Source organism: Vulpes vulpes, chromosome 6 (assembly GCF_048418805.1).
Source record: "Vulpes vulpes isolate BD-2025 chromosome 6, VulVul3, whole genome shotgun sequence".
NCBI classification, from domain to species: domain Eukaryota; kingdom Metazoa; phylum Chordata; class Mammalia; order Carnivora; family Canidae; genus Vulpes; species Vulpes vulpes.
Window position 1 is genome coordinate 9,548,283 of NC_132785.1, and position 17,401 is coordinate 9,565,683.

General features: G+C 45.3%; 1 protein-coding gene and 1 long non-coding RNA gene across 2 annotated transcripts; both read left to right on the forward strand.

Moving 5' to 3' along the window:
• The first annotated feature begins 935 nt into the window (after positions 1-935).
• On the forward strand, positions 936-6,201 carry LOC112928067 (kelch repeat and BTB domain-containing protein 6). Its single transcript, XM_026009618.2, has one exon. The coding sequence runs from the start codon at positions 1,765-1,767 to the stop codon at positions 3,904-3,906; it is 2,142 nt and encodes a 713-aa protein (XP_025865403.2). The 5' UTR covers positions 936-1,764; the 3' UTR covers positions 3,907-6,201.
• A 3,186-nt stretch (positions 6,202-9,387) lies between these two features.
• Positions 9,388-16,359, forward strand: LOC140599290 (uncharacterized). Its single transcript, XR_012001991.1, has 2 exons — positions 9,388-9,809; positions 11,968-16,359. It is a non-coding gene; the product is annotated as an uncharacterized lncRNA (long non-coding RNA).
• The last annotated feature ends 1,042 nt before the right edge of the window (positions 16,360-17,401 follow it).

The following is a 17,401-nucleotide window of genomic DNA, read 5'->3' on the forward strand; positions in this document are numbered from 1 at the left end:
ATGTCCTAGAGTGGATGATGATGGGCAAGTGAACTGCGGCAAATCTATACATACAACAGAATATCATTCAGTGATAAGAGAAATGAGCTTTTAAGCTGGAAAAAAAAAAAAAAGACATGGAGCCACCTGAAATGACTATTGCTAAGTGAAAGATGTTTTTAAAAGGCTACACGTTGTAAATAATAATAATAATATAATAATAATAGGCTACACATTGTCCAGTTTTAACTATATGACATCCTGGGAAAAAAGTTAAAACGAGACAGCAAGGAAAATCAGTGGTTTCTGAGAAGGCGGGCGCGGGCGGGTGGGAGGGCAGGGAGAAGGAAGCATAAAGGGATGGAACACAGGGAATTTTGATGGCCGTGGGGGCTGTTCTGTAGGTCACTGTAATGGTGGGCTCGTGACCTTACACCTTCTGCAGGACCCTCGCAACTGCACCCAGGAGCGGGACCCAATCTCAACAGCCCGCTGTAACCCACGATGACCCGGTGGCGCGCACCCCCGGAGGCGAGGTGTCGGCCAGAGGGGGGACCGTCAGGGGGTGCGGGGGGGTGGCGGCTCCCCGTGAAACCCGGCTCGATCTTGGGGCACCGGAAACTGCTCTTAAAAACCAACTCAAAAAACAAAACAAAACAAACCCAACTCAGCTGCTAATAAAGAAAAGAAACAACAACAACAAACAAAAACACCCCCGACTTTAAATCCAAACGACACAACGGTGGTTGCCAGGGGAGAAGGGGGGGGATGGGCGAAAGGCGATCGAGAGGCCCCTTATCCTGATGACCACCGAGCAACGCACAATCACTGAAATCCTTGTATCATACGCCTAAAACTAATCTTTGGGGGGAAAAGAAAGAAAAAAAAAAAAGAATGTATTACAAAAAGGCGGGGGCGCGGAAGGGGCGGCATCTCTGCGGAAAACCTGCAGGGCTCTGGATTTTTTTCCCCCACGGGCTCCTACATCTCAAGAGGGAGCACTCGATGATCTCAACGAGCAAAGAGAAGCTACTGGGCACCCGACCTCCACCTCACGGGCGCCGCCTGAGTCTTTATCAGCCTAACCCGCGCCTGTGTCGTCCGAGCATCCTTATTTAACCTACGCAATTCACGTCGTCGTCGTCACACGGCGCTGGGACACACCGTCGTTATTCACATTAAAAAAAAAAAAAAAAAAACCGTCCCGAGCGCGGAGCCCAACAAGGTGGCAGATACGAAAACCAGGAGGGCTAACCCGGATTCCAGGCTCCAAAGTTCTAAAGCATAAAATCGAACGGCCGAAAATTAGCGATTTCTAATTCCGTCGGCCGAAAACAATGAACAGCCGATAAATCTCGCGATGCCTATGGAAACTACCGCTCCCAGCGTGCACAGCGGCTCCGGGCCATCCGCCTATCCCCTGGAGTCTGGAGGGGCCCCGGCATGCCTCGGGGCGCGAAAGGCAGCCTGGGAGCCGTAGTTCCGCGGGACGCCTACCGGTATTGCCAGCGCGGCAGTGGCGGCTCTCTCGGTTCCGTCCAGCCGGGTTCTGTAAGGCGAGCTGAGGCGGAGAAAAGGGCGCGGAACTGGAAGCGGGTGAGTCAGGCGCTGGCTACGTGATAAAGGGAGGCGGCACTGCGGCATACGGCTGGATTAGGTAAATGGACCCGTGCTGCAGTCTCTCCGGAGACGCCGCGATCTAGCGCCCGCGCGAAGAGGGCGAGGAGGAGCCCGCGCCCGGTCCGTGCACCCGTTCTCGCCCTCGTACCCGCCGCCATCTCCACCATGCAGTCCCGGGAAGAGGCTCCGCGTTCTCGCCGCCTGGCCAGCCCCCGCGGCGGCAAGCGGCCCAAGAGGATCCACAAGCCCACGGTCTCGGCTTTCTTCACGGGCCCGGAGGAGCTGAAGGACGCGGCTCACTCCGCAGCCCTCCTGGCGCAGCTCAAGTCCTTCTACGACGCGCGGCTGCTGTGCGACGTGACCATCGAGGTGGTGACGCCCGGCAGCGGGCCCGGCACCGGCCGCCTCTTCCCCTGCAACCGGAACGTGCTGGCGGCCGCGTGCCCCTACTTCAAGAGCATGTTCACGGGCGGCATGTACGAGAGCCACCAGGCGAACGTGACCATGCACGACGTGGACGCCGAGTCCTTCGAGGTGCTGGTCGACTACTGCTACACGGGCCGCGTGTCGCTGAGCGAGGCCAACGTGGAGCGCCTGTACGCGGCCTCCGACATGCTGCAGCTCGAGTACGTGCGGGAGGCCTGCGCCTCCTTCCTGGCCCGCCGCCTCGACCTGGCCAACTGCACCGCCATCTTCAAGTTCGCCGACGCCTTCGGCCACCGCAAGCTGCGATCCCAGGCCCAGTCCTTCATAGCCCACAATTTCAAGCAGCTCAGCCAGATGGGTTCGATTCGGGAAGAGACTCTGGCGGATCTGACCCTCGCCCAGCTGCTGTCCATCCTGCGCCTGGATAGTCTGAACATAGAGCTGGAGCAGACCGTGTGTCATGTGGCCGTGCAGTGGCTGGAGGCGGCTCCCAAGGAGCGCGGACCCAGCGCTGCGGAAGTCTTCAAGTGTGTCCGCTGGACACACTTCACTGATGAAAATAAAGATTACCTGGAGGGGCTGCTGACCAACACCATTGTGAAAAAGTACTGTCTGGACCTCATCGAGGGGGCCCTGCAGATGCGCTATGGTGACAAGCTGTGCAAGGCTCTGGCGCCCAAGCCAGAGACCAGCAGCGGCAGCTGTGGCGGCGGCAGCAGCAGCAGCAGCGGTGGCAGTGGTGGCGGCAGCAGCGGCGGCAGCGGCAGCGGTGGTAGTGGGGGCAGTGGGGTTGGCGGCGGTGGCAGCAGCAGCAGCAGCAGCAGCAGCTCCTCTGTTGTACCCATAGCTGAAAACCCACCCCAGAGGCTGGGCGTGTGTGCTAAGAAGATGGTGATCTTCTTTGGACATCCTAGAGATCCCTTTCTGTGCTGTGACCCATACACCGGCGATATTTACAAAGTGCCCTCGCCTCTGACCTGCCTTGCTCACACCAGGACTGTCACCACCTTAGCTGTCTGCGTCTCTCCAGACCACGACATCTACCTGGCCGCGCAGCCCAGGAAGGACCTCTGGGTGTACAAGCCAGCCCAGAATAGTTGGCAGCAGCTGGCCGACCGCCTGCTGTGCCGGGAGGGCATGGATGTGGCCTACCTCAATGGCTACATCTACATTTTGGGTGGGCGAGACCCCATTACCGGTGTTAAGTTAAAGGAGGTGGAGTGCTACAGTGTCCAGAGAAACCAGTGGGCACTGGTGGCTCCGCTACCCCATTCCTTTATATCCTTTGATCTAATGGTCATCCAGAACTATCTTTACGCCCTCAACAGTAAGCGCATGTTCTGCTATGATCCGAGCCACAATATGTGGCTCAAGTGTGTTTCCCTCAAGCGCAATGACTTTCAGGAAGCCTGTGTCTTCAATGATGAGATCTACTGTATCTGCGACATCCCGGTCATGAAGGTCTACAACCCAGTCAGGGGGGAATGGAGGCAGATTAACAATATTCCCCTGGTGTCGGAGACCAACAACTACCGGATAATCAATCACGGCCAAAAACTGTTGCTGATCACCTCTCGCACCCCACAGTGGAAGAAGAACCGGGTGACCGTGTATGAATATGACACTAGGGGAGACCAGTGGATCAACATAGGTACCACCTTAGGCCTCTTCCAGTTTGATTCCAACTTCTTTTGCCTCTCAGCTCGTGTTTATCCTTCCTGCCTTGAACCTGGTCACAGTTTCCTCACTGAGGAAGAAGACGTGCCGAGTGAATCGAGCACCGAATGGGATTTAGGTGGATTCAGTGAGCTGGACTCTGAGTCAGGAAGTTCAAGTTCTTTATCTGATGATGATTTGTGGGTTCAGGTAGCACCTCAGTGAAATGCACAGGATCAGCAGAGTTTGTTGTAGATAGGTTGAAACACTAAGGTGTTTTTACTGCTTTGGAAAGTGTCTTAAAGAGATGCCCTTTCTCTTTGCTGGAAAAAAAAAAAAAACAACACAGGTTGATTGATTTCAGGTTTGGTTTAGAAAGGGTATTGTTTGAAATACTAACATAATTTAATGTTAGGGAATTTATACACAAAGAAATCAACCTATTTAATAATTTACTGTTCTAAAAGTCCAGTATTGATTTGATTGTTGGGTATGTTTATGTTTGATTATACTAATTCAGTCTTTTGTTATTAAATCTTCTGTTTTGTGCCACAAGTACTGTGACTTGAATTTTGATTTTTAAAGTAGAAAACCGATTGGGTAGGAATCACCAGGTAGGGTTTTGAAAGTGTATCTTTCCCTTCAGAACAGGGTAGTAGGTTCCCAAAACTTTAAACTAGTGGATTATTACAAAATGTGTTCTAATTTAAATATAGTTTTCCAGATTTTAGTTTAGTTACCTCCCCTTTTGTGAAGAAGAAAAAAAAAGGCAGATGTTTAATGTGACTGGTGATTTCACTTGTAATGATGTACAGGATGGCCGTAAGCTCACTAAAAGTAAAAACAGACACACACAAGATTCAGCTGTTTAAAAAGAAATTTGTTTTAAATTTGTAATGTAAAATGTGTATTTGCAAACAGTGACCAATTTTCCATCTGTTCTGGTAGTGTCACCAGTCATGGAAAAACCTTAAAAAAAAGAAAAACTAAACTAACTTGCTTTGTAGGTTCACATTTTTGATCTATACTTGATATATGCTTCACAGAATCAGAGGAATCATCCTCTTTTTCACTGGACACGATTGTGTAAATTTGTATCCATTGTCTTAAAAAGTTTATGTGATTCTTAAAATACTTTGGCTGTACAGTTTTGGTGTTCATCTTAGATTTGTCAGCAAAATGTGATTATTCTTTGCTGTTTAATGAAATAATATTCGTTTTGAAAATATGTGTAAGCTAAGAACAGTATTTTATTGAGATCAGTAGATATTGTGTCTATCAACTATGAAATCAAGTGCCAGCAAAGAACTTTAAAACTTTAAGTTGTGTATAGAACTGTTTTGTGTAGCATTGAAATATTGTCAGTTTTGTAAGTCACTAAATGTTATTATCAGCTTAAAGGTATTTTTGTATTAAAAGTTTACAGTTAAATAACATAAGTGAATGATGGCATTTGGGGCCAGTAGTGAAAGTATATTTCGTCTAAACTATTTCCCTAAGCAGTGGTATACATGGTTATTTTATTAGGGTATTTGTATTTGTTCCGTGTTTCTCTGTGAACCATACTCCGGTCTTTGTTTCTGTCACACTATGTAAGGGAAAGTTCAGAAACAGAGACTACATCGTACAAAACTGACATTGCTAAATACAAGTGCTTACCTCTTGAGGGTTTATTAGCTATGGTTGTCACGCTACATACCCGTGAAAAATGACCAGATGCTTATGGTGTATCCGTTTTTTCTAGACCCAGTTAGAATTTTCTTCCTGAATCTTCATTCAGTAACATGCTAATTCCTCTTCTATGTTTATGCTCTAGTGATAGAATGCTAACATTTCTTACACCGTGGCTGAGTACGGAGGATTGGTTGGTGTTCTCAGGTGGGGAAACTGGATTTTTTAAATGAAATACCATAGGGTGAAAATGGAGACACAAAAGGGTAATAAGGAAGAGAGAAAAGAAAAAAGAAAAAAGCTGTCTCAGCCGTTTTGATTGGCCATCTGAAGATCCTACAAAACATTCCTGGTTAACATTTTTAGTGAACTGAGATGCTTGTCCTAACAGTATGTGTTCCTTCAAAAGGGCAAACATGCTTTTAGTTGTTTAAGGCTACATTTTGTTCTCTTTAACAGCAGGGTTGTTATAAGCACTGTACTTAACACAAAGCTGTGTCTCAGTAGTGTATTTGGCCAATTTTTTCTTCACCAGTAACTTCTTACGGATAGCTTTCTGTTTTGTAAGGTTGAAATAGGACAGTGCTGATCTTCACCAGATTGTCTCTCTGCAGAATTAAGGTATGCAAACGACTGAAAAATGACAAATCCTCTGATTTGTCATTCTCAACCTTGGAGTTAGGTAACAGCTAAGTAGCAGTAATATCTTGGTTTACAAAGAAGTTTTCTTGGGAAGAACTTTGGTTTCGTGATATATTTGTGAATTAGAGAATCGATGTTAATCATTATTTTATAGATAAGTGATTTGTATGTGATTAGTTGCAAATAAAACTGGTATTAGAACCTAAACTTCCTGGCTTTTTAATTCAGTGTTTGTGCCAAACGTATAAACCCTTGCTTGTGCAGTGAGTGGCAGGACTAGCGGTATTGAAATGCCTTCTTGACGGGAAAGCACCTTTTGTCTCAGTTTTCCAATTAATCAGCACATCTTTTGGTGAATGCTCGCTATAACACTGTTTGCAAGACTACTCTTTGTAAGATTTAGAATGACCTTAATTATCTTTTGTATCTGTTCCTGTAGTCTGAAAAGCGTAACCCAGATTTTTGCAAGTTCTTCTAAGTTCAAACGATAAGTGTCATTAGGGCTGCCAAAGGGATAAACTAGAAATTAATTCTATAATTGGCTTGTCTATAGTAAAGAATCTAAGGAAAGCTTTTAATTCACTCTTAAAAAAAAAAGATTTTCTTTACTTGAGAGAGCACAAGCAGGGGTGGGGGTGGGCAGGGGTGGTGATGGTGGCAGAGGCAGAGGGAGAAGCGGACTCCCTGCTGAGCAGGGAGCCTGCCGCGGGGCTCTACCCCAGGACCCTGAGATCATGATCTGAGCCGGAGGCAAAGCGCTTACTTAAGTGGCCCTTTTGATCCATTCTTTATAAAATTACAACAAATTTGCCTTTTTCTTATGTCAAGGATGATAAGACATGAGACCTAAGGTAAGAGTACATGTGACAGTCTCTCCTTCCCATAGCTTAGAAACTGCAAGACCCTTTTATCACTCTATAGGAATATCCATTATAGCAAATAGGATAAAGCCGGGAAGCATTAGAAAGCATAATCACCTAGAGAAAATGTGACTATCCGTAGAAACGTAAGACAATGTTATTTTTAAAACCAACAAGAGTGTTCAATATATATATAAACCCATTGATTTTTTTTTTTAAATTAAACTTAAAAAAAAAAACTGTTTGCAGAGGCTGCTGTGGCTCAGAGTACTGTGGGGGCAATAGATTTTGTGCAAAACAGGAAGGACCTCCTCCTTGACTCTGAGCCATTTGTCACCTGGATCTGTTTCGTCAAACTTCCATTCCTCAAGCGAGTACCCGTGAGGATTCAGTGTGGTCCGAGCAAAGCACAGAGTAGGGAGTGGACGTTGTTGTAATAACATTCCATCTAGATGTGAGACCTGTTTCCTCCTAAAACAACCTTGTCTGGGGAGTCACCTTATGGAGTCAGCCTTTTGCACCCTCACCTCCAAAGTTAAAAATTGCTTAGAAACACCGTATCGCAATCAAATATTTTTTATGGGCAGAGGCAAAATATTTGTTGATTCTAGGAAAACGACCTAACCGGACTTAACATTAATGTCAGGAAAAGTATTTATTCCAAACAGAACTGTGTGTCTTAAAGAGAAGAGCCTGGACTCTGAATTGTAAGCAATATCACCTTAGATCATCTTAAGAAAATCAGGTAGGTATTTTGGAGGGTTTCGTGGGGTTGTGTTTTGTTGTTGTTTGGTTTTGGTTTTTTGTTTTGTTTTGTTTGCCTATTATAATGGAAAAATTCAGCAATAGGACTTACTTCAGGCACAGCCTGATCTGGAGTGTGCGTCTTCAGAAGACCTCAAGAGCTAACGTTTTCTCTCACTGTGTCTATTGGCTGGAATATAGTTCTGGCTCTAAGTAGTAGAGACCTACTGGTTATTTAAAAAAGCAGTTTCTCATATAAAAGTCCAATTTGTTAAGTCTCTAGAAAGTCCCCTGAGACTCGGGCTTTTCTATTTTCCCATTCTGCCATCCTGGGGGTGTCGTCCTGGTCCATACAGTCCAAAGTGGTTAGTCCTGGTGTCTCTATTCCAATCATCCAGAAGAAAGAAAGAGGGGGGAGAGAGCAGGACCCTCCCCTGTAAGAGAGGTGGTGTACATCACTTCCAGTCATGTGACGTTGGCCAGAACTTCACGGAGTAGCCACACCTAACTTCAAGAGTGCTCGGAAGAGGTAGTCTTTATTCTAGAACAAGATGTGTTGAGTTAACATCCAGGAGTTCCTTCGTATAGGATGGGGGAGAAAGGCTGTTAGGTTAAATAGCAATCTCTCCCGCACCATCTGTCAGGCCAGATGTCATCACATGGCAGCCAAAGTGCTAACACCATCCTGGGGGTTCCTGCAATCCGCACAACACGGGCAAGGCCTCCCCCCCCCCACCCCCCAGAAGGCCTTGGGGAGCTCCCCGGGCTCTTGCCGCTGCTCTGTACAGAAAAGGCAAGGAAAGGCACTTCATCTTGTTTTGATTAAATAAAGCTTCGTAGACTAAATGTGTACTGGAACCCTAGATCATGAGCCAAAGTCTAGTCTTGGCATTATATCATGGAATGTTTCCACTTCCTGAAAAGGAAGAAAAGAGCACTGACAAATGGCTCTGTGTAATCAATGGCAGTATTAATTATCTTAAACAGCAAATGTTACTTCTATTTAAAACAACAACAACAACAACAACAACAACAAAACAACCCAGAACCAAACAAAGCTATCAGAATTAGGGTAATGATGAAAACTGGGAAGTTTCTTAGAGCGAGCTCAGCCATTTAGCAGCATTCTAGCATTTTCTGTGCCTGGATGGTCTCTGCGAGTGCCGTGTGCATGTCAATCTCCTCGTCTCCCCCTCTGTTGAAGCCCAGACCCTCAGCCACAATAGTCTATTCAGAACTTTGCTTCTTGCTGGATTCTTGTCCTGACTTCCAGTTCATCATAGTTTATTCAATATACGCAGAGAGGGTCACTCTGTGATCTGTGCAAACTTCAAAAACAAAACAAAAAACGAAAGAAAAAAAAAAAAACCAGCTGCCGGACAACCTTGTGAATAGTGGCTCCTGTCAAGTGTGGGCTACAGCTTTTATCACCATCATCTGTATTCCAGGTCCCCAGATTTTGTCTTTAAGGCACACACCCGCCCTTGTGTGGCAGGCGGAGCCCTCACCTCCAGCCGCAGGCGCAGGGGACACTCCGGCTAGCAGCTGGGTGTCTGTCCCCACATTAACCAAGACTGTGAGACTCCATTTTCTGCTTCATTTCTGAATCTCGTGCAAGCCCCCCAGACACTGCTGGTGAGCTGTGCCCGGCCGGGGCTCCCCTGCGTTCTCTGCCCTGGGCACCCCCTTTGTGTGGGATGGCAGCCCCAAGAGTCTCTTTCCTGCAGGACCTTCTGCGGGGGGAGGGGGGGTGGCAGGAATCGGCCGGCTTGTTGCTCTGTTGCCTCCTGCACCAGCATGTGAGCTCCACCATGGAGGGGACCCTTCGCCTTGGCCTCAGCCCCCCAACATCAGGCAGGCGCAGCACCCACTGAATATTTGTCGAACAAAGAAATCGGCGTATCTGGCGCTTGTTTGCATTTATATGAGAAACCCTTGCATTTAGAAATCTCATCTTTTTGTCAATTTTCCAGCTTTGAGGGAGAGCTATTATTAAACTCTTTTGTCTGGTTGTCATAGCAACCCACTGGCCTCCAGAGCTACAGGTTATTTCTGATGGGCATGTTCCACCAGACAACCGAGCGCACGGCGTTTGCAATTATGGAATCATGCCGCTGTTCCAAATCACAGTCCTCGCCCTGCATGTGTCTCGGTGTCTTGGATAGAGAGAGCGGGGAGCTCGCCAGCAAACAGGCCCCTTCTGACGCAAAGGTGAGGAGGAACTCGAGCACCCTAACCTAGGTCTCTACCCTCCACGCCTGACCTAGCCCCTCCCGAGGGCTCCACCTTTCCACCAGCACCTGTGCACTCAGTGGGGCTTTCTGTCCAAGGTGCCCGGGAAGTTTCAGCAGTTCATTGCTCCAAGCCTCTAAAGAGCTCTGAGGCTTGGCTTCATTTTCTTTCTTTCTTTTTTTTCCCTCCCCCTTGCCCATTTCTTAAATTTCACGTAACATGAGCAAAGGAGGAAGGTTTTCACCAAAAAAATTGAGATTTGCCCTGAAAAGGTCCAGAAGCGGCTGCTCTCCTCCTCCTTCTCCTCCTTCTCCTCCTTCTCCTCCTTCCCCTTCCCCCACTCCCCTTCTTCCTTCGGCTCATGCTTTAGGGTGGCAGGGCCCGGAGAAGGGTTTTCTTAAACTGAGTTAGCAATCACAGAAAACTCTTCAGGATCGGTTGGATGTGACAGGGTTTCCAGGGCCCTGCAGCCGGCCAGTTTTTCCAAGGCAGAGAGGCCAGTGGTGGATGCGCCCAGGGGGGTCTTACAAAGACGTGAGGCTGCGTTTTCTCTTCTGTAGGTTTGCCTCCCCCTGTTCTAGGGACAGGCAGGCGCCACCCAGTTCCAAGGTGTAGCCTGCGATAATTACTTCACCCTTCCTCTGTGCTGTTCTGAATGCTTTTCTTATTATAAATAGGGTTGTAATACCCACCAGTAAGCGGTCCCCTAACCTTATCTAAATGAAATCACATTACAATTAACTTACCTCCCGGTTTTGACATAAAAGCCCTAACCACCCACAACTGCCAATTAGCACCAATTGTAAAGGGATTCATGCTAAATGGTATCTTGATTTGGTTTCACTTTTGAACAGAGGGGTTCAGCAGCTGGCTAGATGAAGAGGAAGAAAGGATCAGCAAATTCTTTTTTGCTTATGGGATTTCAAACCATGCGCCAACCCAGTTACCTCTCCTCCTCATTTGTTTTAAAAGTGAGGGATCCTGTCAAGGTTATCTGCACAGATATCAGCTCTTGGGCCTACTGTGAAAATAAGTCGAGCAAGGCTTTCATGAAACCATTGCATCTGATGCTGCTTTTTTGATCTGAAGACTTCCTGTCTTTACTTCAAATGGCAGAACAATTTATGAGCCAGAATGCAAACAAGTACATAATAGCAGTAGGCTATTTGTGACAATTCGGCATTGAGGTTAGGGCCCATGCGAAGCACAGGAGCCCATGAGGAAACAAAAGCAGTGTACTTTCCAATGAAACAAATACTGGTTTATCAAAACAAATTAGAAAAATTAAGAGTATGGGGCCCCTGGGGGCCCCTGGGTGGCTCAGCAGTTGAGTGTCTGCCTTTGGTTCAGGTCATGATCCCGGGGTCCTGGGATCGAGTCCCACATTGGGCTCCCCGCAGGGAGCCTGCTTCTCCCTCTCCTTGTGTCTCTGCCTCTCTCTCTCTCTGTGCCTCTCAGGAATAAATAAATACTCTAAAAAAGGAATAAAAAAAGAAAAATTAAGATTATTACATAATAATTCTAAGTTCCTTTTTTAATTCAGTACTTGAGGAAAGTTGGGTCTTGTTCAGGAGGATGAAGAGATCTTGTGGGAGTTTTCTAGGCCTAGAAATAGATAATACAGGGGATCCCTGGGTGGCTCAGCGGTTTGGCGCCTGCCTTTGGCCTAGGGCGCGATCCTGGAGTTCCGGGATCGAGTCCCACGTTGGGCTCCCGGCATGGAGCCTGCTTCTCCCTCTGCCTGTGTCTCTGCCTCTCACTCTCTCTATGTCTATCATAAATGAATAAATAAAAAATCTTTTAAAAAAAGAAATAGATAATACAGATTCCGTTTGGAATAATGAGTTATAAATATACCTTGAAATGCTAACATTACCTAAGTATAGGGGCACCTGGGTGGTTGAGCATCTGCCTTCGGCTCACGTAGTGATCCCAGGGTCCTGGGACTGAGTTTTGCAAGGGGCTCCCCGGGGGAACCTGCTTCTCCCTCTGCCTATGTCCCTGCCTCTCTTTGTGTGTTTCTCATGAATAAATAAATATAATCTTTATAAAAAAAAAGAAATGTTAGGTATGATTATAATTATTTTTATGTATATTAAGGAGATGCTCAAAGCCTGTTATTCATGCTTTGTTTTAGGCTATTCTTGCTGCTTCTCTCCCTTGCTCACTCTCTGGATTTGAAGATCATTTTCTATTGGACTCATAGTACATGTCAACGCTTAACCACGCTTAACCAAGTTCCCTCCTGACCCTCATCTGATAACTGGAACAGCTCAAGATTTTATGGATTTACACTTCCATGCTCCTCTCATGCTCCGGGTAGGATTACAGTACCCTTTTCATTTTGTCATACTTCCTCCAAGCTTTTTTTTTTTTTTGAAAACAAGTTTTCTTACCAGATTCTGTAGGTCATACTACAGATTTATTGTGATTTTATGTGATTTTTATCACACTTTCTCATTTCACAAGTCCTCGCTATAGGGGAAAAGGGTTCTCCTATCTACATGCGCATGTGCACACACTAATGTGAAGAGGCTGTACACAGGAGGATGTTGTTTGCAGTGTTACATTAGCAACGTTAAACAGTCACTAAAGTTCACCAACAAATATTCACAGCCTAAGCATATACCCAGATATTCGGCAAGCATTTCTACTAAAGAACCATATGCGGCCTGTGGAAAAAAAAAAAAACAACAAGGTGGGTCTGTGTGCATTGAGATGGGAAGATGTTTGCCATAGAACTTGTTGTTGGGACTGTGTGACATCTGAAACCCTTTCCTATGTCTGCATGACCTAATGTTGTGTGACTCTCCTGGGGACCAGGGCTTCTCTATGGATGCCGAAAACTTCACAGGCAGGTCCCGTCCCAGACTCCTGGCAGAGAGCATGTGGGGGAAAAACATGAGCTCGCATGGTCGTTTCCAGGACTTCCAATCTCCAGAAGTGGCATAAAGAAGCAGAGCATTTAGAATTCATTCTGGGGAAGCAGCAGCAGCAGCAGCAGCAGAAAGAACAGCTACTTTTTGGGAGCAGCAGAGTAGCAGCATATTAATAAGACTTTTTGATGTGACTTTTCACTTCCTTTTAAAATTGGTATTACATTCAATTAATTCAAAATGCAAAGAGTACAAAAGCTATACATAATGAGAAGTCCCCTCTCCTTTCTCCTGTCCATCTTATCCTTGTCCTGACACCTAGTTTTCTTTTCCGATGTTACTAATTTGGGGTATATCCTTCCTTTTAGGGCTATTTTCTGGATACATATGACCATATGCAGATCTTTCTCTTTTTTTCATTAATTCATTAATAACTAAAACTGTAGCATGTTATATAAACTTTTTAAAAGGATTTTATTTATTTATTCATCACACACACACACACACACACACACACATACACACAGAGGCAGAGACACAGGCAGAGCAAGAAGCAGTCTCCATGCAGGGAGCCTGATGTGGGACTCGATCCCAGGACTCCAGAATCATGCCCTGGGCCAAAGGCTGAACCACCCAGGTGTCCCTATAAACTGCTTCTGATCCCGGAGCACATTCTATATCAGTGTGTCCAGGACGTGTTCATTCTTTGATAGTTAGAGTAGACATTGTGTAAATATATCAGTTCCTATGGATGGACATTTAGGGGACGCATAGTCCTTTGCTATTACCAACAATGGTGCCGTGAATACTCTTGTATTCGTGGTTTCATATCTTTGCCAAAGTTTCTGTAGGGCAAACTTCTCAAAGGGCATGTACCTTTGGAATTTTAATGAGGTATCACCAAATTGCCCTCTGGAAAGTTTATGGCAATTTATGCTCCTACCAGCAGTGAGTAGTGGTGCCATTTCCCCACATCCTCCCCCCAAATGTGGGACTAGATTATTGATCTTTGCTCTGACTTGATTTTGACTTTATTTCTGGCTGTTTGAGAAATTTTGGAGGCACCTGGCTGGCTCAGTCAGTTGAGCGTCTGCCTTTGGGTCAGGTCATGATCCTAAGGTCCCAGGATCAAGTCCTGCATTGGCTCCCTGCTCGGTGGGGAGTCTGCTTCTCCCTCTGACCCTGCCCCATCTTGGGTGCTCTCACTCATTCTCTCTCTCAAATAAATAAAGTCTTTAAACATTTTTTGTTGTTGTTGTTTCTTGGAGCACTCAGGTGGCTTGGTCAGTTAAGTGTCTGACTCTTGATCTTAGCACAGGTCATGACCTCAAGGTCATGAGTTTGAGCTCCACATCTGGCTCCACTCTGGGCATGGAATCTACTTAAGAAAAAAGAAAGAAAGAAAAGAAAAAGAAACTTGTTTCTTCGTGTTTTCTGAGCTAGTACTCTGTGTTTCCAACACATTGCTTTTTTTTTGCTTAATCAGAGGAAGTTTCTGTTATTTGCAATCAAGAACCTAGACCTAGACATCTATAATCTATGATCTATCTTTGAAAGTAAAGTCAAATTGAGGAATAATAGGCATACAGCGATTCTTATTTTTCTAAAACCAAAAGAAATCAAAACAGGGGCACCTGGGTGGCTCAGCAGTTGAGCATCTGCCTTTGGCTCAGGTCGTGATCCCGAAGTCCTGGGATCGAGTTCCGTATTCGGTTCCCCACAGGGAGCCTGCTTCTCCGTCTGCCTGTGTCTCTGACTCTCTCTGTGTGTCTCTCATGAATAAATAAAAAAAAAATTTTTTAAAAAAGGAAATAAAAAGCTATATACACATCGTTTAGAGAAAATTCTGGAAGGACACAAGCTAGACAGTGGCTGGTTGCCTCTGGATGAGGGGCTCACAAGATTAGGGGGACATTTTAACTTTTCCCTTCATATACTTGAATATCATTGGAAATTTTTATGATGAGCATATTATACTTTTTAAAGTTTTAAATTAAGAAAAAACATAGGACCTTAAAAACTCCTCAAATTCTTAAATCTGCAGTGCCATATCAGTTTGCTCGGGCTGCCCTAAGAGAACACCACAGACTGGGAGGCTTCAAGTAACAATCATCAGTTTAAAAAAAAATTGGAGTCGGGGGGACTCCTGAGTGGCTCTGCGGTTGAGCATCTTCCTTTGGCTCAGGGCATGATCCTGCTGTCCTGGGGTCAAGCCCCACCTGCATCAGGCTCTCAACATGGAGCTTGCTTCTCCCTCTGCCTGTGTCTCTGCCTCTCTCTCTGTCTCTCATGAATAAATAAATAAAATCTTTACAAAAATTTTTTTAACAATTGTTACCTTCAAAAAAATTTTTTAAAGTAATCTCTATGCTCAATGTGGGGCTTGAACTCATAACCTTGAGATCAAGAGCTGTATGCTCTACCGACTGAGCCAGCTAGATGCCCCAACAATCATTACTAATATCTTGTCACTGTTAATTTTCTTTTTACAGTAGCATTGTTTTACATTGTTCTGAATCAGGATATAAACACCATCTATGCATTACATTTGCTTGATATGTGTATCTCAAGTCTCCAGTAATCTGTTGTCTTTCTTCTTGCTATTTGTTGGAAAAAAAGCAAGTCACCCCTACATCCTGGACTTGATTGTTTGCATCCCCATTATCCCATTAATATGTTCAAACAACAGAATATATTATCTCACAGTTCTGGAGGCTAGAAGTCCAAGATCAAGGTGCCAAGCAGATCCAGCAAGCAATCTGTTCTCTCTGAGATCCAGGACTGGGGTGAGAGGTAGGAGGAGATCACAGTGTATCCATCTTTTTCTTTCCTATTTGGCTCAGTTTTTATGGGACAGTCACAGTGATATTAGTTGCATGGGAATATTCCTCAAAAGTCAATAGACACCTGTAGTGTCTTGGACCTAATAGTTTGGGTCAGAGGACTCAGGAATAGCAGAAGGCGGGAAATGGCATTATTATGTGGAGGTGCAGTCAACAGACATTTCATGAACCAGTGAACATTTTTATGGTCTGTGTGAATTTGAAAGTTGGCTGCAAAAGATACTCAGTTCTTGTGGGTAGAAGATGGTGTGACATGCCCTTGTCCTATTCACATGGTTCGGGTCACAGATTTTACCAATTACTGCATAGCCTTTTGTGTTTTCATCTCATATTAATTTTCTTCCATTTGCACCCCAGGCCAGAGTGGGGAGGGTGGCACTTCTCTTTCCGTCGGGCCTTGTTCCACGAAGCCCTTTTATCTGGGGACAGGGCAAAGCAAAGACACGCAGATCCAGTAGCTGAACGTGCCAGGTTCCCAGAGAAGCCCACTTTCTGTAGTATACTTTCAAGTCACAGAATTTGTTCTTTTTCTCCTTTCTGTCGTCAATGACAAGGGTCAAAGGCATTTAATCAAACCCTTATAGAGAGAAGAGTCCCATTGTCACGCAGTGTGCTGATCAAATTTTTGTCTTCTGTTGAAAAAAAAAAGTATTTTGGGAACAGAGCTGAGTATGATGCGTGAGTATGATTTCTACAGCCGCTGCAGAAATATGCGCATGGCACAGATCTGCTCGGCTCATTATTTCCTCTCTCTCTGGCTAAATACTGGAATTGTTATTAGTATGGGTAATAAATACTTAGGAAACATGAGGACGTGTCTTCTTTATTCCGCTCTGAGTCCAGCGAGCTAAAGCCCAAATTACCTTCCGATCTCCAAACCAAAATAATTAATGCCCAAGAAGGCACCGTGATGACAGGGAAGTCTACAGGCCAGATGCCTGATTACTGCTGCAGAAATAATGATATAATGAAGCTTATAGTAAGAAAAATGAAAACAAAAAACTTCTCAAGCCAGCATGTGGTGCCACAATTTACAATGTTTGGCTACTTTGGGCTTTAGGAACAGCTTGCTAATAGCTTTGCCAATTATTTAAGCGATGTAATTGAATTTCTTCTGCATCACATAGTGGTTTATTAAAGAACTCATGTTTAGCTCCTCGGCCCTGGAGGACCAGCTCATTTGTTATTGCAGCTAACAGTTTCCAAGCTCTCTCTGTCGACTTCGCCAAGATCCCAATGCCAAGAGGAAGGGAGAAGCTGGATTCCCGCTATTAATCAAGTGCAGACAAAGACTTGGTTGATGACCTAGACCCTATGGCTCAAACTTAAATCTGAATTTATAAAATGAGAAGACAGGATGATGTTCTGGTCTCAAGACCTTGGAGAAAATCTCTTTGGTCCCATGTCCTGAGTCCACAGCAAGTGTTTGCTGTATGACTAGGACCTGGGTGGTCCTTTGTATAATTGCTTTCATTTTTTTGGTCAAAGATGTGGAGAACAAAATAACAGGGGCAACAAGGAGGGGGAAGTGAATACCTAGCAAGAAACGTAACTGGGGAGGGGAGATTCCACCTGGGGAAAGAACTCTAGCCACTGGTGCATCTCTAAGCACTTAGAGTGGTCCCTGTTTACTTTCAAGGCAGGATCCTGAAAGCTAGATTTCCAATGCAAATTAAAGAACCCAGGAACTTGTCTGAACTGACCAGAAGGGGGGGAAAAAAAGGCATTCCCCGTTTGCCCTGGTACCAGAAGTTTACTTGAGGTCTGTGCATTACCTTTTCTAGAAATACCCAGGCCAATACTTCCCTCTACCGCTTGGAAGCAATTCTACAACACGAGTCACTCAGAACTG

Coding starts and splice junctions, on each gene's coding strand:
- LOC112928067 (XM_026009618.2), top strand. CDS start 1,765: ATGCAGTCCCGGGAAGAGGCTCCGCGTTCTCGCCGCCTGGCCAGCCCC.